Here is a 26,801-nt window from a genome sequence, read left to right on the forward strand (position 1 = left end):
AATTACACTAATTGGAGTCCCGGTATGTGACCTCATGACTCACTAATGGGGTCGTAATTCATTTGAATAATTATCCTGCTATGATGCTTTTTTTTATACAGAAACTGAAATATAGCAAAGCTCAAAATGTGTGTTATATATATTTATATTCATATATATATTAATTTATTTGCCCGCAGAAAATATCTCACTGAAAAGGGAAAAACAAAAAGCAACAGTTAAGTATTTTTCCAATGGTACAAACATACTTTATTGTACAATTAATTTATTGGCAAAAAAACAAAACAATCAGACCACCAAAATAACTTAAAAAAGAAACTAATGAAAATGGAGCAATAGTTATTTTTTGCCTTCTCTCAGCAAGCACCAAAAACTGTTAAAGAGGAACGAAAGAAAAGTGGTCAAAGATTCCATTTGAATACTAAACAAATATTTAAATAGTCTTATTTCCAGTCTCTCTTGAGAAGAAATGATTCAAACAAAACTATTTGTTCAGTTGCCATCAGTTTGTACAGTGATTCATAAGTTTACAACTATATTCATGGACATGAAACACTTCTGAAAAAAGGGATGGTATAATATACTCCACGCCCCCCCTCCCCTCCCCCAGCAAACTGAATGACCGTCTGCAGTGTCTTTTTGCATCACCATAACATCTTTAATACAAAACCAAACATGTTTTTTTAAAATCTAATAATTCCTGTAGCTTCAAGTTTTATTTCCAAAAAAATAAAATTAAATAATATATCTATATATAAAAAAAGACAGTTTTTCCTTGTTTTTTTTTCTTCTTATAAAATAAGTCTCAAGATATATTGCCACCTGGTCCCCCCCCCCCCCCCAAATACCCACCAAGCCCAAGCTTTTGAGAAAAATAGTGAGCGTGAGAATATTGTCTTCAGTCCTCCATTAAAAAGCTAAATGACCAAATTTAAACCTCTAAAATCGAGCCGTCCGGGCCCTGAACATCGTGCAGGTTCACGTCCGAGTTTTGAGATTGTTCAGGTGTGTGACGTGTTGCATTGACCCCCCCCCCCCCCAAAACCTTGTCAAAAATACACAGGAAAAGGCGCATTGGTGCTTGTGACCGACACTGTACCTTTAAGAAAAGAATCTCAATACTGTACAGTAGCTCAGAAGTACTTTTGTAGTTTTTTTTCTTTTCTTATTTTTTATACAGATACAGCAAATATCCAATCAAACAAGAGATGGGGGGGGGGGGGACAAGCAGCAGAAAATAATGTATCTGCTCATAAAGGTTTTAAAGTATGTACAGTTTTTTTTTATATTTTACTTTCATTACAAAAAAAACAGTATCCAAGTCCACCATTTTCTTACTTTGTACAGTACTAACATTGAATTAAATCTTGTGGTTGAGGCGTGAGGATGAGGAGCAGAAGCAGAAGAGAAAAGTACTCAAGGGGAAACCGTTGGGGGGGGGGTCCCCTTAAACCTCTGCAGCCCAAAATACACAACTTTAAAATCCACCTCTTCTCAATGTCACAGTTAATAAACAAAGGTTGTAAAATATGTACACGCAATCTTTTAATATTGGCCAGCTATAAGGAGGAGGAGGAGGGGGGGGGCACAATGAGCCTCTAACAGCGAGGCGATTGGATGTCAACAGTTTGTCCGTGGGGGGGGGGGGGGGTAAGGAAGGCGAGCACATTCATAGGACATGGAGGGTGGAGAGGCGGCCCGTGGGTGAAAGGATTTGTTCTGCGGTTCTGGACTTCTTTCTTTGTGTTGTTTTTTTGCAGTGTTTTTGTAAAAATCCGACTAAACCCGTCAGTGTCCTGTCCCCCCCCCCCAAAAACACTGGTGAGGTTTAATAACAACCTATAAACCCGGTCCAAAAAAGAATTATCAAACTGCATTTAACGCACCCGCCCACCCCACCTATCATATAAAATAAATTCTATTTATATTTATATGAATTGTTGCAGTCGCTGTAAAATGTACATTAGCTGTGAAAAGTGTTCCTGCAACAGAAGATATGTTGACGCTCGTATGAGGATCAGAGGAAAGAAAAACACAGGAAATACAAATAAATTCCGAAATAAAATATCCTTACTCTCTGCATTATAGATACAATTATGACGTGACGGCATTTTGAGGCGAAACAAAAACATTAAAAAAGTACATCGTGTCAACTTTTTAATTTTTAGCCACATTTAAAATCTTAAAAATATTCATAAAAAGGCAAAAAATTATCAGTCCCCAAAAATATTGTGTCATAGACCAAGGAAGAAATATCTTCAACCTGAAACACTGCCCTTCCACCTTTTTTGTACACAATTGGCAAAAATATATAGATATATATTAACAGCAATAACTTACCATTGTTTTTAATTTATTCATTTATTGACTTCTAAGATTTATGTTGCATCTCCCATAGGAAGGAAGCTTCAGTTCATATTTATACATCACAAAAATATTTAAATAAAAAATAAAAACTTCTAAAAGCCCCCCCAAAAAAAGCAGTTAGTCCCGCCTCGCTCTCGTTTCATTGGCAGTTTGTCGTTTGGGGGAAAACGGGTCAGAGCGTCGAGACAGAGAGACGGAGTCAAGGCTACATGTGGTCCAGACTGTTGTGGTTAATGTTCGTTCCAAGCTCCTGGTTGTTGTTGTTGTTGTTGTTGTTCCCACCCAACATGTCCGACTGTGCCCCCTGCCCACCGTGCATCCCCGCCAACCCGATCAGCTGGGACATGATGGAGTTCTGGTCCGAGCTGAACTGACCGGCGTCTCCAGAACCGCCCGGCTGCTGCTGCTGCGGAGGCAGCGCCATACTCGGGGGGTGTTGACCGAGGTGACCCGGGTGGGCCGGGTGGGGCGAGCCAGTCTGGGTCTGCGGCGAGATCCGGTGCGGCGAGGGCTGCGGCTGCGAGGGCTGCATGCGCGGCGACGGGCTGGAGTGCGGCGGCTGCGACTGCGGCGGCTGCGACTGCGGCCGCGGCGACGGCTGCGGCGACCGGACCTGGCTGCTGAGCGACCCGGCTGGACCGAGTCCTCCTTGGCCCTGGAGGTGGGGGTGGGGGGACTGCACCATCTGCTGCTGGGGGCTCATGGGGCTGCTGTGCTGGGCCGGAGAGCCCCCACCCAGATGCTGCTGCTGCTGCAGCCGCTGATGGAGCGCTGCAGCCCCCGGCGACATGGAGTTGGAGTAGCCTTGCTGCTGGACCAGCGGCCCCGGCCCACCCTGGGGTCCTCCCTGCTGCTGCTGGGGACCCCCCCCTCCACCTCCACCCCCAGGTTGGGGTTGTGAAGAGGGGGCGATGCCTGGCTGGCCCGGCTGGATGAAACCTTGCTGCTGCTGCTGGAGGCCTTGAGGTGGCTGGAACGGCCCGTGGTTTCCCATCTGTTGTTGTTGTTGTTGTCGTTGCTGTTGCTGCTGCAGGTGTCTTCTCATGAACAGCTCTCTGAACTGCGGAGTCATATTGGAAAGGTTGCCTTGTTGTCCTGCTTGCAATGCTCCCTGTTGCTGTTGTTGCTGCTGCAATGCAGCCATTTGCTGTTGTTGTAGATTGCCAGGCAACATCGGCCGTTGTTGTTGTTGTTGTTGCTGTTGAAGCTGAACCATGGTGGGCATGTTGCCCCCCCCTGCCCCCCCCTGAGCCATGCTCATCCCCGGCTGGCTCACATTAACCTGCTGCTGCCCGTCCATGGCCGCCAGTTGGTTCGGCCCGGGCCCGCCGACACCGGGCAGCACGCCGGCGGCCCCTTGGAACCTCACGCCTCCGGGGCCCCCCTGGGGCGGCCCCCCCCCTGCTCCTCCCCCCGGGCCGCCCTGACCCCCTTGATACCTGGCTGCTCTCTGTCTGATGAAGGCGGCCATGAGGGTCGGGTTGGACCGGAGGATGTTGAGGACCTGCTGCTGCTGGAGGGGCGAGCTCGGGGAGCGCAGCGTCCTCAGGAGGTCCTGCAGCGCCGCCTGGGGGAGACTTCCTGACGCGGCCGCTATGGAGTTCGGGGCCCCCGCCGCCGCCCCGCCCGCCACACCCATCACCTGCATCAGCCCGCGGCTCCCCGGCTGCGGCTGCTGATTCATCTGCTGCTGCTGGACGGCGCCCGGCTGCGGTGCCATGTGGCCCATCATGCCGGGCCGTTGTTGCGGGTTCATGGCCGGACCGCCGGCGCCCCACTGCTGGTTCGCCTGCTGAAGCTGCCCAACGCCGCCCTGCTGGAGCTGCTGCTGGACTTGAGGCGGCAGCTGCGACTGCGGCCCCCCTGGCTGCATTCCCTGTTGCTGGGCGTCTGACATAGTCCTGCCAACAACTCCCTGAGCCTGGGGGGGTAAGCCCTGGGCCCCAATGTGGGGCATGCCCATCTGGGCCTGGGGGTTCTGGTGATGGGGATGCGGGGGTATCATGCCGCCTTGTCCCAAGCCACGTATCTGGGCTTGAGCCTGGACCTGAGCCATCTGCCTCTGGGTCTCTGCCAGGCGCTGGATCTTTAGGGCCGTCTCCACAGCGGCCAGGGGGGGCCCTTGCTGCTGGTCTTGAACAGGCATGGACCCGGGGCCCTGGTTTGGCTGCTGCTGCGGTGGGGTGGCTGGACCCAGACCCGGTTTGCCCATGGACTGATGGAGAGGGGAGGCCCCGGGCAGTCTGGGGTTGTACGGAGGCAAACTCCCAGGCTGCTGCTGCTGCTGCTGGAGGTTGGGAGGTTCTTGCTGCTGCAGCTGAGGCGCCATTTGCTGCTGAGGAGAGGTCATCATGCTCCCTCCACCCGCTCCACCCACCGTCTGAAACTGATGCATGTGGTGTTGAGGCATGGTACCACCTTGCTGCTGCTGCTGCTCCGGTGTTCCCATCCCAACTCCTTGCTGCGGGGGAAGGATCGGCATGTGCACCTGGGTGGGCGTCTGTGGAGTCGGAGGCTGCGTGCCGATGGACGTCGGGGTGCCGGGAGCAGTTCCTCCATTGTTGGCTCCCGGGGAAGGCAGGCCGTTGCCCCCGGAAGCGCCGCCGGGAGCCGCTTGGCCCACTCGCTGCATGCTGGCCATCCTCCTCCGGAGCATCTGGGCCTGCTGCAGCCGGTGCTGCAGCTGCTGCTGGCGCAGCTTGTGCTTGATGTTGAGGCAGAAGGGCACCGGGCACTTGTTCTCCTGACAGTGCTTGGCGTGGTAGCAGCACAGGGCGATGAGCTGCTTGCAGATGGGGCAGCCGCCGTTGGTTTTCCTCTTGCAGCTCTTCGTGTGCTGGACGACGCGCTTCATCTTCTGGCAGGACGGCAGGGAGCAGTTGGCGTTCCGACACTGGCAGGCGTGGACGAGCGACTGGATGCAGCGCTGGATGCTGAGGCGGCGAGAGTCTCCCGGGCTCTGGGTGGTGGCGGCGGCCTGGTTGCTGCTCTCGTCGTCCAAACCGAGGCCGAGCTTCTCCATCTTGTGCACGTGACCCTTCGTGTTGTAGCACGTGATGCAGAGGTCGTAGTCCTGTGAGGGTGTGGAGGACAGTTGTTTAGACACATTACAGGGTTCTTACACATTTTGACCAATGGATTTCCAGGACTTTAAACCAAATTTCCATGACCAAACTGAAATCTCGGTATAAACATGAAAACTGTAGAAAATGTTGCGTATTGAGAGCTATCGCTGGCTTACATTTTGAGCGTCTTTCTTTAAAAAATATATTAATTATTTAAAACTCGGCGTAAATGAACATGTAATTTTAACAAATTTCCATGACTTTTCCAAAACTTTTATGATTTAAGTTTTTTCCATGACTTTTCCAGGCCTGGAAATGACCATTTTAAAATTCCATGACTTTTCCAGGTTTTCCATGACCGTACGAACCCTGCATTATATTAACATAATAAGTCTTAATGAAACATGTATCCGCGTCCCCCCGACTCACCTCGCAGACGGTACAGTGGAAACGAGTCTCCACGTGGTGCTTGCACTCGTTGCAGGTGTAGACGAAGCGGTCCTGGCTTTGGTTGTGCAGCTCCACCAGCATGCACATGGAGCTCCACATGGACCTCCGCAGGGAGCTGAACTCCAGGTGCTTGTCCCGGGCCAGCGTCAGGAAGGCGTCGCGGCCGTCCATGAGGTCGCACGCCATCAGGGGATCCGGGTCCGAGATGGGGGGCAACGCGTTCGCCATGGGCGCCGCGATCAGCCGGATCACGAAGAACACCTGGGACAGGAAACGGAGGCGTGAGCGGGGACGGGTGAAATGAGCTCTTCTAAAACCAAATTCCAAGTCAATAATGGAGCTTTTTCTTCTTCTTCCAGTCTACGCGTTCCTCTGCTCCTGTAAATTCCTTAAGAGTGACAAGATGCACACATTTAAATAAGTATAAGTCATACCTCTTTGTGTTTTTCCATAGTGGCATAGAGTTTCTGCGAAAGGTCATTGGACACATTGGGCATCCCCGGCTTCTTCTTATTGGCTCGGCTCAGGCTGCTCTTGTTCTTACTCGTTTTCTTGTTGTTCTTCTTCTTTGCATTTTTACTGTCGCCTTTTGTGTCCTGCACAGGAAACAAGGGGCGCATCAGTATCTCCTGAATCCAGCCCTCTTCCCACACCGCTAAATGAATACAGAACGTATGATTAACGTCGTTAATGGAGCGGAGCGTTCTCACATCAATGCTCTCGTTGGACGTGCTGTTCTCCTCCCTCTTCCTCTCCTCCTCCTCCTGCTCCAGCTCTTTGATGCTCTCCTCCAACACATTGGGCCAGAAGTCTCCCTCAAAGTACGGCAGCTCGTTGGCGCTGGTCAGACGATCCTCTGTCGCCTGCTTGAAGACGTCCTATTGGGGGGAGCGGGAACATTAAAAGTTAGTGTTTGACAGGGACGCGATCCAAATCAAGCCGCGCTTAACACGCATGGAGTTGATCTCCATTGCTGTGCCACACACACACAAATCTAGAGATAAAATACCATTCCTGCAGAAGCTAAAGATAAGTTCTGCCCCTCTACCTTGTAATCGTGCACTATGCGCTCCGCCACGGCTTTGTCGAGCATCCTCTTGTACCACTCCTGGAGGCGTTTGGGTTTGGGGATCTTCTGATCCGCAGGGTGACAGTGGAAGATGTAGTCGTCCCCTTCACTGGGCGGGCAGGCCCAGATGTGCCCAGTGGTGTAGCTGGAGGGGGGGTGGGGGACGAGAGGACGTACACATTAAGCGATATTCATTTGCAGATGTTAAGTGAGCTCTGTGACGTCCGCAGCAGCACTCACCCCAACTTCCTGACATACTCCAAGTAGCCAATGAGGACTTCGTGGTAGACGGCCGTTCTCATGCCGCGAGGCCGGAAGAAGTGGACGCTGTCCAGGTAGGAGATGTATACTCGCCTGTGTGGGCGAGAGAGGAAATACGGTGTCACTTATTATTTATTTGAACCTTTATTTAACCAGGTGAATCCCATTGAGATTAAACATCTATTTTTCGAGGGTGACAGGCAGCAACATAAGAAACACGTCGTTAAAAACACAGAACAAGACGAGTTAAAATACACTAAAAGTTTAGAGACGATGACATAAGAGTGATTTTTGGGAACCTGCCTCCATTTCTTTCATTTTACATTTAAAAGCAGTAAGTGTTATCAGTTCTTTGAGTTTTAAATTATTCTGCAACATGTGCCAGGATGATAGATAGATAGATATATACTTTATTAATCCCCAAGGGGAAATTTGTCGTGACAGTAGCAGCAACACACAAGAATAAAACACAAAATATAAGAAACAGGGATGAAAGATATAGAAGTATACAAGTAAAATAAAAGTAAAATACAAAACAAAATATATATGTAAATATACAACACATGCATACACAACACACAACAACACTGACAAATCAAATACAAAAATATTAAATATAGACAGAGTGCAAAAAGCAAAGTGTGTGTATGAGTGCAGAGCTAATGAAATGCAATGTGTGTGTATGTGTGTAGTGCAAACAAATGAGATGTGTGAAGTGCAGATCAACATAGTGTAAGTATTCAGTTATTGTTGTAGTTATTGCACTATGATCTGGCAAGAGGTGATCTGTTGTAGAGCCTCATAGCCGTCGGCATGTTCTCCTGTATCTGTCCTTGTGGCAGCGGAGCGTGAGGAGACGTTTGGAGAAAGTACTCCTCTGTCCCTGTAGGAGGTGGTGGAGAGGGTGGTCCGGGTTGTCCAATATGGACACAAGTTTCTTCAACGTCCTCCTCTCCACCACCTGTTCCAGGTGCTCCAGCTGGCAGCCGATGATGGAGCCAGCCTTCCTAACCAGTTTGTTAAGACGGCTGGTGTCACCGGCTCCGATGCTGCTCCCCCAGCAGACAATGGCAAAGTGCAGCACACTGGCGACAACCGACTGGTAGAATAACATGAGGGTGCAGAGGACACACAAGCCCTTTCCCCCCCATTTCCATTCTGGCATTTGGGACGCTGAGCATCAGGAAGTCCTCAATTTATATATGAACTTTCTATAATAATAAAAAATCATTCTTTATACAAGAAGGAGAAAAAAGAAAAGAAAAGAGGTCACTTTGATAGAGTTTGTGAGCTGTTGGCGTGCTTACCTCTGGTTGGGCTGCGGGCAGTCCGACCCGTACTCCTGGACGTGCATCCCGAAGAAGCAGACGTCCGCTCCGTCGATGTCCTCGAATGCAAACAGGGCTTTCGTCCTGTACGGAAAAGACTCGGACATCTCTCCACTGTCCACAAATCTGGAGAAGAAAATAAACATTAAAAAAACATCTTAAACTTACCGATTGTAAAATAGAGCGACAGAAAATACGTCCACGTTAATTCAACATTAGCCCGTTACTCTGCAACAGGTCAAATGGAAGATATTTCATCTTAATTATGAATACTAAAAACACATCTCTTCCACATATTACATAGAATTATGTTTAGCGAACTCGACATGGCGTCTTGTTTCTGTACCTGGACTTCATGACCTCCGCCACTTTGTCGGAGACGTGGACGACGCGGATGGAGACCTCTCCGGCGCCCATGTGGCTCTGGCGCTTCAGGAAGTCGTTCACTCTCATCTCCAAGTAACTGCCCAACTTCGTCTGGGGTAACCCTGAAAAAAAAGAAGTATTTCCTCAAGTTTATTTGGCTGCTAAAAAAACAGCGGGGAGGAAAAAAGCAACCCGTTTAATCCAGATGTGTTGACAGGTTGACGTGTTGCGTCGAGTCGGTACCGTGTCGTATGTCGTATGACAAGAGAACGTTCTCTTCGCAGGTTCAGTGTACAGACGGCGTGAAGAGGTCTCTGGAGAGCACATTGCACACTTGTGGTCCAACTACAAAAAAGCCTACAGAGACGTCAAGTGGCTCATAATGATGTCGTGAGAATATTAATGAAGAGGCCGAGGTGGAGTAGCGCCAGTGAGATGTTTGTGGCTGCAGGAGTCAATAACAAGCGGTTTAAAAAAAATCGTATGTGTAAATTTATCTGCCGGGTTGATGACTCTGAAAATGAAATCATCATAAAGTTTAGTTCTACTACCAGACATTAAGGTACAGCCGTCTTTTTACAAAGCGTTCGTAGTTCTATATATTCAACTTGTGATTGTGTATGTATTCTATTTGAATGTTTTGTACTCTCTGGAACCCGAGTATGAAATAAAACATTGAGTGATGGTGACTTTGCATGTGATGAGGTCGAGTGAGGGATTAACACAAATTCAGGGCATCATCTGCATGAAGAGAGATATCCCAGAATGAGAAGAAACATCTGGATGAGCTGGATGCCTCTTACGTTTGGCAGAGTACTTGTTCTCCTTCCGGGTCTTGTTCGTCTTCTTCAAGCAGCCGTCGCATACAAAACTACAGGGAGAAGAAAAAGGTGACGTCATTGTTTTGCAAACGCCATCAGGACTTCCACGTGAAGCTTGAGGAAGTTGCTGCTCACCCCGACGGCCAGATGGTTTCATGATGGAGGACGCAGATCTGATGCATGTGGCGGCCGCAGTCAGTACATTCAACGAGCCTGAGAGGAGGAACATTACATTATTACGTCTGTGGAAAACTATTTGATTTCATCTTATTCAACGAATGGCAGAAAAGTTGAAACTTACAATTCAGGGTCCAGTGAGTCATTCTTCTTCTTCTCAAATTGTTCCTTGTTTATCGATCTGAAATCAATTAAGAAGGAGAATATGAACATCGTGCTGAGCCAAACGGTCTAAAGCCTCATGCATCCACATGTGAACGCTGCACAGCTTCTTGGTTCAGATTCTGTTTAAATCTAGTATTAATGCTCAGGTGCAGATAAAGACGAGAATACAGAGATAAACATGTTGTGCAGTGCAGCCACATCCTGAGAGCTTCTCGTTGTAAAATCTCTTAACTTTGCAGAAAGATCTCTGACGTCGTCACTGCCAAATATATATATATACAGGACTGTCTCAGAAAATTAGAATATTGTGATGAAGTTCTTTATTTTCTGTAATGCAATTCAAAAAACAAAAATGTCATGCATTCTGGATTCATTACAAATCAACTGAAATATTGCAAGCCTTTTATTCTTTTAATATTGCTGATTATGGCTTACAGCTTAAGAAAACTCAAATATCCTATCTCTAAATATTAGAATATCATGAAAAAGTATACTAGTAGGGTATTAAACAAATCACTTGAATTGTCTAATTAACTCGAAACACCTGCAAGGGTTTCCTGAGCCTTGACAAACACTCAGCTGTTATAAATCTTTTTTTTTACTTGGTCTGAGGAAATATTAAAATTTTATGAGATAGGATTTTAGAGTTTTCTTAAGCTGTAAGCCATAATCAGCAATATTAAAAGAATAAAAGGCTTGCAATATTTCAGTTGATTTGTAATGAATCCAGAATGCATGACATTTTTGTTTTTTTAATTGCATTACAGAAAATAAAGAACTTTATCACAATATTCTAATTTTCTGAGACAGTCCTGTATATATATATAATAAAACTACATGCTAAAAAGTTAGATGAAATAATTTCCAAAATGTGTTTATTCGACGAAATATTCATCTTCAATCCATATGTGCGTCAGTCAGAAGACAGTTTGCTCTACCGGTTGCACACAAGAGACACACACACACCTGTATTAAACAGGGAAGTGTAGCAGCGATTAACTACACTGTCAATTACATCTATATTTTTATTTTTGGGTGGGCTGATTATTAGTTAGATTCCTAAAAAAATTATTTTATCTTCATTCAAAACCCTAAAATACTATGCAGGTAATACAATTATTATTTTTTTAAACACGTAGCTATTCCCATCAGTAATGTGGCGGAAAGACTTTTCAAACAGAAACAATCATTAATAACTGCTGTCATCTGGCATATTATTATAATAATAATAATAATAATAATAATAATAATACTCACGTCTGCTGCTGGGTGGGGTCGTCGCCCAAGGAAACCGTCTCTCCCTGGATCTCGTTGAAACACTTCTCGCAGAAGTGGTACCTGTCAGCAACAAGCCCAAATTTTGGTGAACTACACCGTTCCCCCGCAGCACAGTCAATCACAGACAGCGCGCGGGAGGGCAGTCACCCATTGGCACAGGACATGGGCGAGGCAGGGTGCCACAAGTGTGTACAAGCAGGAAGTGGGCGCGCAGGGCAGCAGGAAGTCGTCATCGCAACAGCCAGTCATGATTCGGAGGGGTGAGGAGGAGGGGGAGGGTGGGTTTGGAAGCCCATGGTTGTTAAAGACAAAAAAAGCAAGCCAATGTTGATATCACAGCCATTGGAAGGGAGCACACAGGTCAAATGGAGCAAGAACAAGACGAGGCGTCCGAGACGACACGCAGCAGCAGCAGCAGAGAGCCGACGCACAGAGTAGCAATTTAGACACGGAGAGGACGAGCGACACGGCCGCCATCACCGCTAACGGAGCAGGAGCAGAATTAACAGGAGCTCCGTGTGATGTGGGACATGAGATACAGACACTGGACACAGAAGCACAGACGACTGGTCATTCACACAAGCGGTTCATCTTAAAGTCGGTCCTAAGGTTTTTTTTATGGGTGTGTGAAATCCGACAGGAAGAATCAATATAAACCTGAAAGCAACGGACCACCACGCTGTAGGATTCCTGCATTATTACGGCTTCTTCCTCAAAGAAAATGCCCGTACAATGTTATGCAAAAGCACAAACGGCACAAACAAAACAAGATATTTTCTTGGGGAAAAAGCTTGTCAAGCATTCTGCGCCGAGGTGTTATTTACAGATCACCGAAAACAACTTAAAGAATGCGAGAAGACAGGACCGACTGTTAAAATGCCCGTACGTGAAGGTATAAAAACAGGGAACGTGAAGTGAAGAGAAGCGTTTGGGGAAACAAAATTAAAATCAGATGAACACTGATCTGCCTCAGAGGATATATGAACGCTCGTTATCGGTAGTCTCATTCCCCCCCCCCCCCATCTCTACCATCACCCCTCCCTCGTTCACCGAGCCCTCCGACCAGTCCTCCCTCCACCCGGCACTACACCTCACTGCCTCCGTACCTGTTCTGGTAGCTGAAGTAAGCGGCGTCTCGGGGGATAGTGCACAGCTGCTTCCCGTAGCAGCACAGCGTCTGAGGAGAGAACTCCAGCTGATGGACACAAACACAAATAAAACACATTAAACAACGTAGTCGTCGCCACATCAGACGATCACTGGAGCCGCGTAGGAGGCCATTAAAGTGAACTCAAGGTCCACAAGACGTGTCGATGATGGACCTGAAGTGGAACTGTGATGTTATGAAATGATTTTCATGTTATCGCTCTACAAATTATTAATGTCTGAATAAATTATTGACATGTTCACATCCTAAAACAATATTTTGGACCGTGGAAATATAAAATGTTCCTTGCAAAGTATGTGATGAAATAATAAATATATATATATTAACATCCCACATTAAAACTATCCCAGTCAGTGGAGCCTCTGAAACATATTTACACACACATACATTGAAAGTTGTACTTTCTATATCTCATCAAAGATACCGTTGCTGAGCATTACCTAAAACAACTGGTTTGTTTCACAAGTTTGAAACTCACTGTGCTGCATGCAACTTTATCTCGACTAAATATAGAAGGAGCACTCCCACAAAGTAAACTGACCAGTGTAATGGCGTGTATATATTTTTTTTTAAAGAAAGGCAAATCAGCCTCATGTCAAATAATAAAAACAATTAAATTAAAAGGTAATCTTTCAACTTCAGCCAACGTTCCTTCTTCCCCTCGAGCGTCTCAAAACCTAGACGTTCTCCTTTATTTGACATCGTCCCTCACCGACACTCACGTCCAACTCGAGTCCTCTCTAACGCGGCCCTCGCTCACCTTCCTCCCGCAGCAGTAGCCGAGGCTCTGCATGACGGGGTCGATCTCCTGCTCGAAAACCTCCGCCAGCTTGGCGCAGTACTTGTAGACCCTGGATGTTTTGCGGTTGTACAGCCAGGCGTTGTTGAACATCAGCCAGATGTCGTCCACGTACTGCCAGGGCTCCTGGTACTGACCTGCAGCCAAGAGACACACCACAAAGCATGGGCTGGAGCCATGACTTAGAAACAGGCTGTCCAATGGAGAATAACTTTATATTTCTTTCTCACGTATAACTTCTCCAACGCCCTCATAAAAAATGTGATTAATCTTGAATTGTGGTTCATTAATATCTCGTCTGCACCAACCTGTGTCCAGCTTTCGTTTGATTGTCGACAGGTCCATGGGGTTCTTCACGATATCAAAGTAGTCCTGAAAGAACACAGCGTCATGGACACGAGTAAAGCAACGGCGGACGGTAAAGACGGAGACGCAGCGAGGCACAGAATCAAATGCGTCTGAGGCCCGGCGGGATACGTACCGGTATGCACAGCAGTTGAGGGTCCACGGGCATCCTGAAGGGCAGAGACTCTGGATCTTGTCTGTAGAGAGACTCGAGTGTGGGCATCAAGGCCTGACGGAGCTCCTCTGGCTTGAAGACTGGAGGAAGCAGAAGATCAGAGACGTGAACGGGATGAAAGAGTAAATCGGAAGGCTTTCTATACGAGTAGATGTTAAAGGGGAAATAAGATCACAACGTAAGAACTTAAAGTCATCCTCACTCTTCTTCTTCACCGGGGCCTGCGAGGAAGCAGAGTCAGACGAATCGTCTTCCTCCTTCACCTCCTTCTTCACCTCCGGTTTCCTGTCTTCCATCTTGATGCTCGCCATCGCCGTCGACGGCATCGTCGTCGATGTATCCATGGGAACACCTTTGCCTCCCTCTCCGGAGCACTCTTCCTTTTTGACCTCGAGTTTCACCGGCTTCTCCTCCGTTTTGAGGTTGATGAGCTTCCCCCCCTTGGAGCAGCTGCCGGTGTCGCTCTCGTCCTCCTCGTCCTGCTGCTTGACCTCCGTCTTGGGGTCGAGGTTGGTGGTTGAAGCGTTGGACTGCGGCTGCTGGGAGGAAGTGTCCAGGCTGCTCACAGAGGCTGGAGTATGGGCCTGACTGTCGGTTGGAAACGAACCCTTTTGGGACAACTAGAGAGAGAAGCCGCAGATTAAAAATCTACCGTAAGGAGCGGTCACTGCTCATGATCAATGACATCTGTGGAATGAGGTGAACTGGTCTTAAAATGAGGCGACGTATCTAAAAAGCCTAAATCCCACTGACCGGCGTGCGTGGCAGCTGAGCGCCATGCGGCGTGGAACCGGAAGCCAACCCGGGGTGAGATGGAGTGGTCGAACCAGAGGACCCCATGTGCTGCTGCTGGAGGGGCTTGTTGGAGCCGGGGCCCTGGCCAAGCTGGTTCTGCTGGGAGGCTGAAGGTGGACCCAGCTGCGATGCATTAGGGGTGTGCGGCTGCGGGGTCTTGGACCCGGCGAGTCTGGGGGGGGTTTGGTGAGGAGTGGGCGATCGACTGTGAGCGGGGGAGGGCGAGCCACGCATGTGGGGGATGGAGTTGGGTAGCTGGCTCGAGTTGGGCGGAGTCATCGAGGAGGCGGGGGCTCCGACGGCCGAGTTGGGACCTCCGCTCCCCACGCTCTGAGGACCCATGGGCCCCACCGAGGAGACGCCGCTGGGCCCACCGGCAGAACCCGGCTGTGCTAGAGGACTCGCAACTGGAAGAGAGGGAGGAGTGCCCATCTGCGTCTGAGGGATGAAAGAGATGAGCAAGAGGGCCAATTAAAAAAATCATGTTTGATATGAGAAGTTGTTTAACCGAGTCCTCAAATGTAGAATTTTAGGCATCTTTCACTTGCAGGTACCGTTAACCCTGTTTTTAAATAAAAACTATATTTCTAAATGCATTTCCTGAGCCAACCATTGTTAGGAGGTACATCCTCAAACACTCTGCTTCAGAGGGGTTCAGCAAGAAGATAGCCGTACCTGTGCCATGCCCGCCTGCGCTCCAGGTTGGGCCATCCCAGGCTGAGGGGTCCCGACTCCTGGCCCCGAGCCAGGAAACTGTCCCTGGGACAGATACTGGTTCTGCAACTGGTTGACGTTCGGCTGCCCCATCCTGGGAGCGACCATTGCCATCTAGAAGTATCAAAAGGGAACAGGGTTAACAAAAATATGCCTATGCAACATTTCCCTTGCAAACCATTCGACTGGTAGAAGCAGCATTTTTGTAATGTTGTTTTTAACAATTCGTTTAGTGGCAATGCGTAAGATTTGGATATTATAAATATATATTAAAGTGTAACACATGTAAATGTGCTGAAGGGTTTCGTAGCCTGGAGTATGTGTGTTCACACGTTGAGCTACAATTGTGTTTATGGGCACATTAAAAGCTAAACTGTGTGATAAAGTGGGCGTGTTCAGTATTGACCTGGTTCCCAGAGGCTCCAATGGGGAGAGGAGGCGTGGACCTCTGGCCCATCGACTGCATCCCCATCTGATTGAACTGATTCATACCTGACAAGAGCACAGAGACGGTTGCCGGTACACATAATGAAACCACACTCCGGAGTACTGCGTCTTTGTGCAAGTATCTGGACCACACGAGTAAACCACGTATGTGAAAATCTAGCATTCCCGTTTCAGCCCCTTTGACTTGAAACAAAATGTTCTCCGGTGCATCGAATAAAAAAGAAAGGTGGCTGGACCCCAGTGTTTCTTTACCTGGGCCCTGCATCCTGTTGACCATCTGATTTGGTCCAGCGGGTCGCACCATTGACAGGTCAGGGAGGGGACCGTCTGTAAAAAGACAGGAACATCAGATTTAGAAAATCAAGCCGTCATCTAGACGCACGTGAGGGAGGGACAGGTGGACATGCTGTAAAAAGACGACAGGGGGACAATACGTCATACAATAGGATACAAATATTCCTGCAGTGACAAACTGAAGTCCCTCGTCATGGTTTGTTTTAAACCTCGAAGCACGAGGCAGGAGATTCAAAACAATGCTGAGGTGACACGTTGAACATGAGCCCATCGGAGTCTACGTGACTCCGTGTCCACTCACTTGGAGGCAGTCCGGTGGGGGGCTGGCCCATGCCAGCAGGACCGAGGCCCAGACCCTGCTTCTGGAGCCGGGTCCTCCTCTTCTCCTCCAACTCCTTCTGAATCTTATAGATCTTCTCCGCGAGCAGGTGGTAGTACTCAGCCTGTCGGAAAAAAAGAGGGTAATGAAATAAGGACAATGTGGCGAGGGTATAAACTTCTCCACCACGGAGGAGCTTTGAAAATCTGCTGTTGCAATAACACCACAGGAATAGTTTTTGAGGACGTCTGACGGCAACAGCATGACACACAGGAGAAGCTGCTGCGGTAAACTTGAAGTCATTCACAAGTCAAGCTCGTACACTACAGGTTTCTTACCTAGGTCTAAAAACTGTGAATTTCTTTACTTCAGCTGCAAAATGACAGGAGAACTTCCCAGCAGTCTCTCCCTTCTCTTCTGGAACACACTGAGCTAAAGAGAGAGCGACTTACTCGACTGTTGGCCGACTCGTACATGTCGCCCTCCACCTTTCTGGCGTAGGCCACCAGGTTCTCCATTCGGCGGTCCTTGAGAGCGGCGGGATCCGGTGTCGGAAAGATGGCCTGAACACTGCGGGTGAGGAGGAGAGAAAAAAGAGGAGAGGAAAAAAGAGAAACATTGAATGGTTAACTCCTTATTGCTTCAACAAAGACCATTTAAGTCTCGTTTCTGTGTGTTACCCACGTTGGTAGCCGGGCTCGTGGCTCTACTACATGAGGCATTACCCGGTGAGTGTGCATGTATCTTTGGGAGTGTTGCAGTGCACAGTTCTATCCCTGGTGCCGACTGTGGTCAGCATTAAATATCATTATTTCAGTTCTATTTATTAAATGCCATCGTTGTATTGTAACATGAACGACATCCCCAGCCCACAACGAGCTTCTCATACATCCTGCTGTCACTCAAAATAAATGTATTTCATCAAAAGTGTGAAGAAAAAAAACAACACTTGTAAAAACATGATAAGACGACAGGAATGTGATGAGATGCGTGGCGCTCCTCTTGAATACTTACAGTTTGTGAACCAGGTGGTTCCGGAGGTCCTGCGTGATGTCCTCGTGCCAGCTTTTTCTCATGCCGGAGGAAGAGGGAGGGCCGGCTGTGGGCATGGACCCGACCCCACTGGCATCATTCAATAGACTGGGAGAGATGGGAAGGCATCATTTTAATGAGTAACTTCTTAAAAAGCAAAAACACAGATGTGTGTGTGTGTGTATGTGTGTGTGTGTGTGTGTGTGTGAGACCTGGTCAGTTGTAGCCATGATAGGTACTTCTAATTAAAGGTATCCACTGGATGGGATGTGTGTGTGTGTGTGTGTGTGTTCCCTCTTACCCTTGGCTGTTCACGTTGAGGTGCATCATGGTGTCCTGCAGCAGGCTGGCTTGCTGGCTCTGAGGGGACGCCCCCAGACCTCCATTGACTCCCATAGGATTCGCACCTACACAGGGGAGGGCGGGACTTCATAAGTGTGCATTCCTTTTGTTTCCATACCAACGATAACGTGGTTATATACAGCTATGTCGTGCTCTTGGACATGTACGTAATCATCTTTTCACGCTACATGGCATTAAAAGCATATTCTTGAGGCGCTGCTCAGCATCTTTGGGGCTACGCTATGTTTTTTACCTGGAGCCCTTTGACAGATACTTTTGGGAGGCACTTTTAAAGAGTTCCTTCTGGCTATACATAGATAACGACTGTGCTAAACCTTCATTGCCATCACTGGACATGTAGGACGAGGTAAAACCCTTAGACCCCAGCCCGTTCACTCCGCTCGGCTTCTGCCAATCGGCTTGTAGCTCCGTCACCGCGAGCTAAACACTCAAAGTCACGACGGTGTGCCGTCCTGGCTCCTCAGCGGTGGAACGAGCTCCCCACCGACACCACGAAGTCTCTACATCTTCCGCCAGAAACTAAAAACCCGTCTTTACCGTCTATACCTTGAATAAAGAAAGCAGCACTTTAGCAGCACTTAGAGCACTTAGTAGTTTGGCTTTCTTGAAGAAATGGTACTTTCTTGATTCTTGTCGTCCTGAGTTTGTATTAATGGCTGAATGCACTTATTGTAAGTCGCTTGGGATAAACGCGTCAGCTAAATGACATGCGATGCTATCAGAATCAGGGCAACGTGAATCTTTCTGCAGAGTGAAGCAAGTGAACTGACCCATTGGGTTCAGAGGCCTCATGCCAGCCGGGCCTTGCAAACCTTGGTTGGACATATTGGGCTGGGCGCTGGGAGCCTGGATCTGGTTGCCCTGGTAGGTGAGGCCCAGGGCCGCGTAGGCTCGCTCTATGGAGCTGGGGTCGATCTGGCTCGGCGGGTTGAGGTTGGGAGTACTTGGCGGGCCACCGGGTACTGCCCCGAGAGAGCTGCCCAGACCTGCAGCGGCAGCACCGAGTAGAGCTGTGGCGACAAGATAAGAGGAGTGTTAATAATACATCAGAATATTTTAAAAACTAAGCACAAGTCAATCCTGGGACTGAACACATTTGCTAAAACTCAGCCAATAAGCATATCATGTAGTTCACTGTGGATTGTGTTGAGCTCCAAACCAGGACAGAGTGAGGCAATATCATTTTAGCGTACATTGTCGTGTAAAGAAAGGAGTTTATGACATTATTTGGTCGGATACAGACACTCACACTGCGGGTTCCTCTTGTCTCCAGCGTTCTTCAGCGGCAGGCAGACGGGACAATCGTGCCGCGTGCAGTTCTTCCAATGGGAGATGATCTGCCTCGATGATGCACAATGAGGAACTGGAGGATTTAAGTACAACAAAAACAAAAGAGAGTGAGTTCATGGAAAAAGAGATTAAATGAACCTAGAGATGCCTGTAGCCTTAAAACAGCTGCAGACACAGAAAACTGTTAGAAAGTTAACCTAACGATTGCGTTAAAACACTATAAACACACTCGCAAGTATCGTCTGTGGAGCCAGAACCGTACATATGGATGCTGCCTCCCGCCTCAGAGCGTTACCGTTGCTTTGGGTGACACATTCCTTCATTATGGAGAAGCCAGTGGAGTTAATTTCTCTCAGCTCGTGAACCTCAAATCAAATCAGTGTCAACACTGACCCTCATCTCTTGAGCACGCACGGTGGCATCTGGCCAACACAGAGCTACTCAACACAATCAGAGCCGTTATAAACTATTCTGGCCACGTCAAGTATAAGGAAGAGGATAAAAGATGGCTTCCTTAAGTGTGAATGTATTTGTCTTCCGTTACAAGCTTGTCAAACACAGGGACACATAACCATCCACTAAATGCAGTCTCCCTTCCGCTTACCCTGACAGGACTTGCCAGCCTGGCAGTGGGTCATGTGGTTGAGGACGTTCTTCATCGTGCGGCAGTGGGGCAGATTGCACTGCCGGACCTCCCCGTTGGCCTGCTCCCGCCGCTGGCACTTGTGTGCGTGGAGCAGGAGGACCAGCTGCTGCTGGATCAGCTTGCGCTTCTCGGGGTCGGCCGTGGGCGGCGCCGTGGGCGACGCCGTGGGCGGGGCCGTGGGCGGGGCCGTGGGCGGGGCCCCGGCGGCGGCGGACGCTGTCGAAACCTGGGCGCCGGGACCGACCAGACCCGCCTGGGCGTTGGGCAGCATCCCCGGGGCTCCACCCACAGGTGCGCTGGAGGGGCCGCCCACACCTGTCTGTGATTGCTGGGAGCCCTGGTGAGTGAAGGAGGTGGGAATAAGAAGGGGCGACGAGGATGAGACAAGGGCAGTAAAGAGACGTTCGGGAGAGGAATGGTAGGAGGTACCAGTGAGTAGGGAAGAGAGAGGAAGAGCGGTAGAAGAAGAGTGACGGCGGTGTTTCAATTTACAATAAGTGAGGAAATAAAGTGAAAAGAAACAAGGAACTCAGGTGGGAAGAAAGTTAGGATGGAAGAGATGAAAGACCGGGGAATCATTTTGAACTTAAAAGTCAAATAATTGTATTTTCATAGTTTGTGTTTGTTCCCTACCATGGCGGCCATTCCTTGCATGGGCTGGTTCTTCTTGTCCACGTTGAACTTGGCCAGGCTGTTGCCCAGAGGACCTTTGTTCTGGAGCTGAGGGCCCAGCCCTGCGCCTCCCAGACCTTGATTCCCCTGCCCTGCATATGGACCACCAAACGGGCCTCCTGGGTTCCCCATCATCCCCATCTAGGAATAAAAATGGAAAAAGATTAGGTTACCCTGTCATGAAAAGTGAAAATGTCCTTCTCGATCCGTTAACCAGGTTATAAATCTGTCATATTCATTGTATGTTTATGTAACGCTGTTCATCTGTACACATCTATTATTCTGTCCATCCTGGAGGGATCCTCCTCTGTTGTTCTCCTCAAGGTTTCTTTCCTTTTCCCCCCATTAAAGGGTTTCTGGGAAGTTTTCCCTGATCCGATGTGAGGTCAAAGGTCAGGGATGTTGTACGTGTACAGATCGTAAAGCCTTCTGCGGCAAATTTGTAATTTGCGATTATGGGCTATTCAAAATAAACTGAATTGAATTAAGCAACGTGTAATTAAATGCAAACCAAAACTTAACATCCATATAATTAACGGTGGTAGCGAGCCGTGTGTAAAAGCAATGAGACATGAATAGTTCCTCTCTTCTCCCTGCACTTTGAAAGAGTTATTGGAAGTTTAAATCACCGATTCATTCCTTAGCCGTACGCCAGTCTCTTTCCCGTTGTTCCCCGTTTGGAGGGTCCACAGTATTTTTCTTTTACTTTTCTCTACCCAGCATGGCCCTCTCACTGCTTTCGATCACTACGGCTAACATCCGTGTCACTCCCACATTTCTTCAGCAGCAGCCTTCCACTGCAAAATGTTTTACCGTCACTCCTGTGGGACTGTCAATCAAGGGCGAGCGGTTTCCTTCCACTCCCAAGCAGAGGCCTGAATTAATCCATGTTTATGTTTAAAAAAAAGGTACGGTTTCATTTGGGCAAGAATAAAAGGTTTTGAGTATGAACTAGAAGATAATGACAGTTCAACATATTACTACGAACACCGTGTTCCTCTGTGTACTTGAAATACAGGATTCTAGTTTCACCCAATATGGCATTTATAACCTTCTTTTTTTCCTATAAATTCCATAAAAACTTTAAACGTGAATGAAACGGTTTGTATGCAGTTTAAAGCCACCTAAAAAACAAATTAAAAGAGTTCCTACCTTGTTCATTGCTCCCGGTTGCTGGCCTCTCATCCCGGCCTGGCCCCCAGCTCCCTGCTGCTGAAGGGTCTCCGCCAACAGGTTGCTGTTGCCACCCATCCCCTGATTCCCAAAGCTCATCCTGGGGGAGCCGTTCATCACCTGGCTCCCGAGCATGCCTGGCTGCTGCTGTCCATTATTGCCTTTCTGCTGCGCTCCCATCATGGCCCTGTTCATGCCACCCATCATTCCAGCTGCAGCGTTCTGTTGCTGCTGCATCATGTTGGCCTGCTGCTGAGGAGAGAGGTGCTGCTGCTGCCCCTGGCCCATCATCTGCGGAGGACCCTGGCCAGGCGATGCCTTCATGTTTGCCAAGTGTTGCCCCATGGCGCTGGGGCCTCCTGGGCCGCCCATGACTCCTTGGTGCCCTTGTTGGGTCGAGGTGGGCGCCCCTGAACGCAAAAGCTCTGACAGTTGTTTGTGCTTGGCCACCGCATCCTGGCCTCCGCCAAGTCCCAGTCCCATTCCTCCACCAGGACCCAGCCCAGCAGGTCCTCCTCCCAGAGTATTGTGCAACTGGCTGAGGTCCCCACCATTAACCAGGCCTGATTCATTAGAGCTGATAAGCTCGTCAGGAAGATCATGCTCCAAGTCAAACAGTGAGCCGAAATCTAAAATGGAGAAGAAAAGTAAAGTTTAGGTTGGGAGAGTCAATGAGATGTGGGACAAAGCAGGGAGAGGTGACTAGAAGATACAAATGGGCCATAGCCATGTGTTAAACTTGTATAATCCTTAATTGTCCAGCATGACGGAGCATGATTGACAATTCGACAATACCATCAAGCGTAACGCAACTGAGCAAAACTAAACTTCAATTGACATCCAGGAGAACTTGTGCATGTGAAACTGCACGCACAAACATATATGTGCAAACACACACGTCCACATGGCCTGCTCACAGAGAATCCCGGAGCGGTAAATTGATTCAACATGTTGCAAAGACAGGTTTGTACAGACGAGGTGACGAATGGATGTCGAAGTAACGACACAAAATGGGAGCCAGGTTGGTGGAGACGCACACTCAGTGTGTCAGTCTCCATCCAGAGCTCAACTGCACACGGCTCAAGCAATCAAAGATACATGATGTTGCCCCCCCCCCCCTGCCCCTTTTCTCTTACTTAAATGACATAATCTAATTTAACGTTAATTGTCACTTTTGATAGTCAGTTGCCATCGTTTCATTTGAATGAATTGTGAAGATTGATCCACAGTGATAATTATCATCTTCAGTTGCAGTCTTAATGATTAACAAGCTAAATCTGAGAATAAACAAATCAGTTATCAGCAGCAAACATTATTTACAAACTTCTTTTTGGAGTTATAAGCACCGAGATACTGTGCAATGTCTCACGTCAATCTTCTGAAATTGTCATATGCCTTTATTCCTCAATTTAACTATGAACACTACATGGCAGTGTCACACATAATATGAGGAGACCATCAATTTTAAAGTGCAATACATTGCACAAAGTACATCATAGCAAGATAACATAAATGTTAGCAACATCTGAATTATTTAACCGTAAATGTCCCTTTTCCACAGACGCTGACTGCCTGGAAAGACAACTTTAGTTTAGTTGACAGCCCACGGTGCAGCTGTTCGTTTCCTAAATGAAAATCATCAAGGGATTACATGGATTATTGTGTGTTTGGATCGGTAATTTGCTTGCTAACTTGACTCGCTGGTGGCGTGAGACATGGCGCTGTCCATGCTCCACAGCTCGGCTCTCGGGCCACTCTTCTAGCTGCTGTCACACGCCAGCCACAAGAAAAACAAACCAACAATGGCAATCTGAGTTTCACAATCAGTCGGACATTTGGGCCTAAAATGCATCTCTTCCACAAGGCGAGCCTCCACACCGTCGGCACCCCCCATGCTCTGCCCGACAGTATGAACGGTAGTTTTTGGGGGGGGAGGTCCGAGTTATGATGGGGCAACACAACAAGATCGCTTTGGACGAGGCGAAGCTGTGAAAACTAAAATAACAGCACACAGTTGGCTGCAGCTGGCTGTCAACGTGGCACAGCTATAAACACACCAACAACTTTATCATAAGTTGGCTCGGCAGCTAGTTTACGATCACCCCGGCTCCAGTAGCCGTTAGACCCGGGACCGTCGGTAGTGGACCCGCTTTCAGCTAGTTAGCATTATGCTAACGCAGCTACCTCCGGCTAAAATGGCTGTTAGCATTGAAGCTAGCTCCTCTTCACGTCCGACACACACTCAAACCGCCAGCGAGCTAACGCTAGCGAGCTACGACAAAAACAGAAGAGTAATCCCGCGTCTTCCCGCTGCCTCAAGTTAACCGAAGCTGCCCCAAAACAACCAACTTAACAAATAACGACGTAACGAAATAATATCTTTAATCACAATACTCACCGTTTCCATCGCTGGCGGAGGCGGAAAGTGCCGGAGACGAGAGTTTAGGCCTCTTGGCTGAAGGCGGGCCAGAGTCCAGAACGTTCTCGGCCATATTTTTGTCGAAATAAAAATATATAAAGTATCCACAATTGCGGACGTTTTCACGCCCTTAGAAGCTCGGTCCTTTTCGTCTCCAATATTGCGACTTTCCCCCCTCCTTTTGGGGGACTAAGAGGGGGAAAGTCCCGTGTGCAAATTACTCCTCTTTCCCTGGGTTCGCCTCTCGATTTCAGCCTCGGCGTATATCAACCCCCCTCCCTCGTCGGATTTTTTGTTCTTTATAAATTTCTGCCAGCGGAGTAGGAGGGGGTCGGTGAAAGTGAAGAGGGAGACACACGAAGCGGCTTCCCTCTTAACTTACACAGCCTCTTTGCTGGTAAATAAACTGCCCCCCATCTTCCGCGGTTGTATCCGACATTTCACCCTCCTTTCCAGCGGAGTCTGGATGGAGACAATGTCGGGCAGTAAACGCTTGTTTGCCTGCGAAGTGATGGTTGTGCTGCTGGTGGCAGCGGGTAAGGATGAAAAGATGCAAATAAATAAAAATATATATGGCTGACAAATGTGCAGCTGCATTGCTGGATGAAGTATAATGCTTATTCTTTGGGCTTTGCATGTACATTTCTTTTTTATAAAAGTTGTTATTATGAAATCCACCGGTGCAGCAACCTGAACTTGCATCTGATTCTTTGGGGGGGGGCAAGGTTTAGCAAAGATTAAAGTTGGGTTACATTCAACAGTTATTTTAAGTAATAGTAATGTAATTGCTTATCAGCTTTACAGCTAGTAATGTTAACTTTTAGAAAGAGCACAAATAAACACTTGGAGTAGTAGATGGTGGATTCCAACACTGAAAACTGAATAACTGGAAAGACTTGTTGGAACTTCCATCCTCAAAAACTAATTAAATCACTTTTTTTTTTTTAAACAATCATGTCTGCCTTTTATTTATTTGTTTGCTTTCTCTTTGGCAAAATGGGCAATCCATGAATACATGTACAACTCCATAATATCACACACTTCTCTCACCTTGTCTTGGTGTTGACTTTGCTTTTAAATGAAAAGAAAAGCCAACATTTTCATCTAAACCTTCATGATATACTGGAGATGTGAACTGCTCCACAGCCATGCATTCATTGTGTCATTTACAAAACAATAATGGGATACGTACAATGCGTTGTTGTTTTTGGTTACTGCAACTTTTGCATCAGCTGAAACTTTTTTCCCCAGCAATACAGAAAGATTTTACATTGCAGAACTTCCTCTGTACTACTATTGAGAGTAAAGTTTTGGTAAATGCATGTTGGCCACTTAGTATTCATGATGTTTCTCCAGTGGGACAAGCACAATTTGTAAAAGTATAACAAAACAAATGTGGGAAAGATTCAGGAAGAGGAGTTAAGGATGCACACACATTCACTCTGTAAAGTGTCTTTCTCCACCTGTTGGATTCAGGCCTTTTGCAGATACACGTAAGTCATCAAATGTCCTAAAACATGGACTTCTATCGCTGTGTTTTTTTCTCCCCTGTTAACTACAACATATCCATCATCTTTAATAAGTGCACTTATTGGACATCATTTAAAGTAAGAATGCAAAGAGACAAATGTTCTTCTAGTTCAACCGGTTGCAGGTTGCACGAAGAAAAAACGTTTTCAAAATCTAAACCTTTTCTGCAGTGCATCAGAATCAGAATCAGAAACAGTTTTATTGCCAGGAATGTTTACACAAACGAGGAATTTTTTTTGGTGGAAGGTGCAACATTTGGACATGACAAACAAACAACAATCAACACGACAGAAAGACAACAAATAATGTGAAAGTGTTTGGGTGTGTTCTTCAAGTGGTGTGTTTTAGTTAAGGCAACAAGGCCCCCACAGGTCAAATCAGGCCATCTTGGAGGAGATGAAAACGTTGGTTGGTAACAGATCTCGTGTATCTTCAAGATAATTAGCACTGGTATACGTTGGTTTTAACATTTTACAAGTTGTCAGTCACATCTGCTTTCAAACGTGTGATTCCACCTGCATAAAATTAAAAGATTTGGCTGCACCAAACCTGCATCAATGCACATGGGTGCATCCTAGACCAGGTGCACACCTTAAACCCAGACTCAGACCCAGGTAGTGTGGGTATCGTGCCCAGTCACAGGACCATGGCTAGATTAACCCACTAGAGGGCCCCAGGGCAAACAACTCTGTCACTAATCATCACTACTTTAAATATTATGCATTCATACAATGATGAAGAAAAGTATGTAGAGCCTGTTTGTACGGTCTGAGAAATATGATGATATTTAATATTGCGTCATGCCTGGCCCTTGCGAAAGTCCCGACCATTACAGGTGTTATTGTGCATACGTTATAAAGACTAGGGGGTAAAAAGGCTTCCTAAATGCCACAGAAAGAAACATGACAGAGAAATGAATGCAAAGGATTGAAACAATTATTGAAGCTTCAGATGGTTATAGATCAACAAATATAAATAGTTATGCATTAAAGCAAATTCAGACAGACCAAATGGACACGCTGTGAACCTGAGGCCTTCAAAGTCCTGCAGGAGTTGCCACCTCTACCGGATCAGTAAACTAGCCAGAAGGAACCACACATACACTTTTTTGGTTGGTATACAAACATAAAGACTTCTTTCAATCAAGTGGCCCATGTCTACCACGGTAAGCCAACAATTGGTTAAATAACACAAAATAGGACTGGAGACATGTTGACGGGTCACAGGTGTAAATAACTTTTAATTCCATTTAGCTGCATCAGGGTACTTGTAT

At 47.5% G+C, this 26,801-nt stretch overlaps 1 protein-coding gene across 1 annotated transcript; it reads right to left on the bottom strand.

The window, feature by feature from the left end:
- Positions 1-223: 223 nt before the first annotated feature.
- On the bottom strand, positions 224-24,420 carry LOC130203276 (histone acetyltransferase p300-like). Its single transcript, XM_056429294.1, has 31 exons — positions 23,978-24,420; positions 21,559-22,208; positions 20,368-20,547; positions 19,693-20,071; positions 19,048-19,161; positions 18,569-18,808; positions 17,737-17,842; positions 17,418-17,543; positions 16,856-16,973; positions 16,386-16,527; positions 16,043-16,117; positions 15,750-15,835; positions 15,305-15,457; positions 14,588-15,067; positions 14,037-14,454; positions 13,796-13,914; positions 13,623-13,686; positions 13,276-13,451; positions 12,454-12,542; positions 11,327-11,407; positions 10,029-10,085; positions 9,863-9,940; positions 9,710-9,777; positions 8,887-9,028; positions 8,520-8,666; positions 7,192-7,305; positions 6,931-7,096; positions 6,593-6,760; positions 6,317-6,478; positions 5,862-6,143; positions 224-5,440 (listed from the first exon to the last, which is right to left on the bottom strand). The coding sequence occupies exons 1-31, from the start codon at positions 24,069-24,071 to the stop codon at positions 2,573-2,575; spliced, it is 8,142 nt and encodes a 2,713-aa protein (XP_056285269.1). The 5' UTR covers positions 24,072-24,420; the 3' UTR covers positions 224-2,572.
- Positions 24,421-26,801: the final 2,381 nt, after the last annotated feature.

The sequence above is a fragment of the Pseudoliparis swirei genome, chromosome 13 (assembly GCF_029220125.1).
Source record: "Pseudoliparis swirei isolate HS2019 ecotype Mariana Trench chromosome 13, NWPU_hadal_v1, whole genome shotgun sequence".
NCBI lineage: Eukaryota > Metazoa > Chordata > Actinopteri > Perciformes > Liparidae > Pseudoliparis > Pseudoliparis swirei.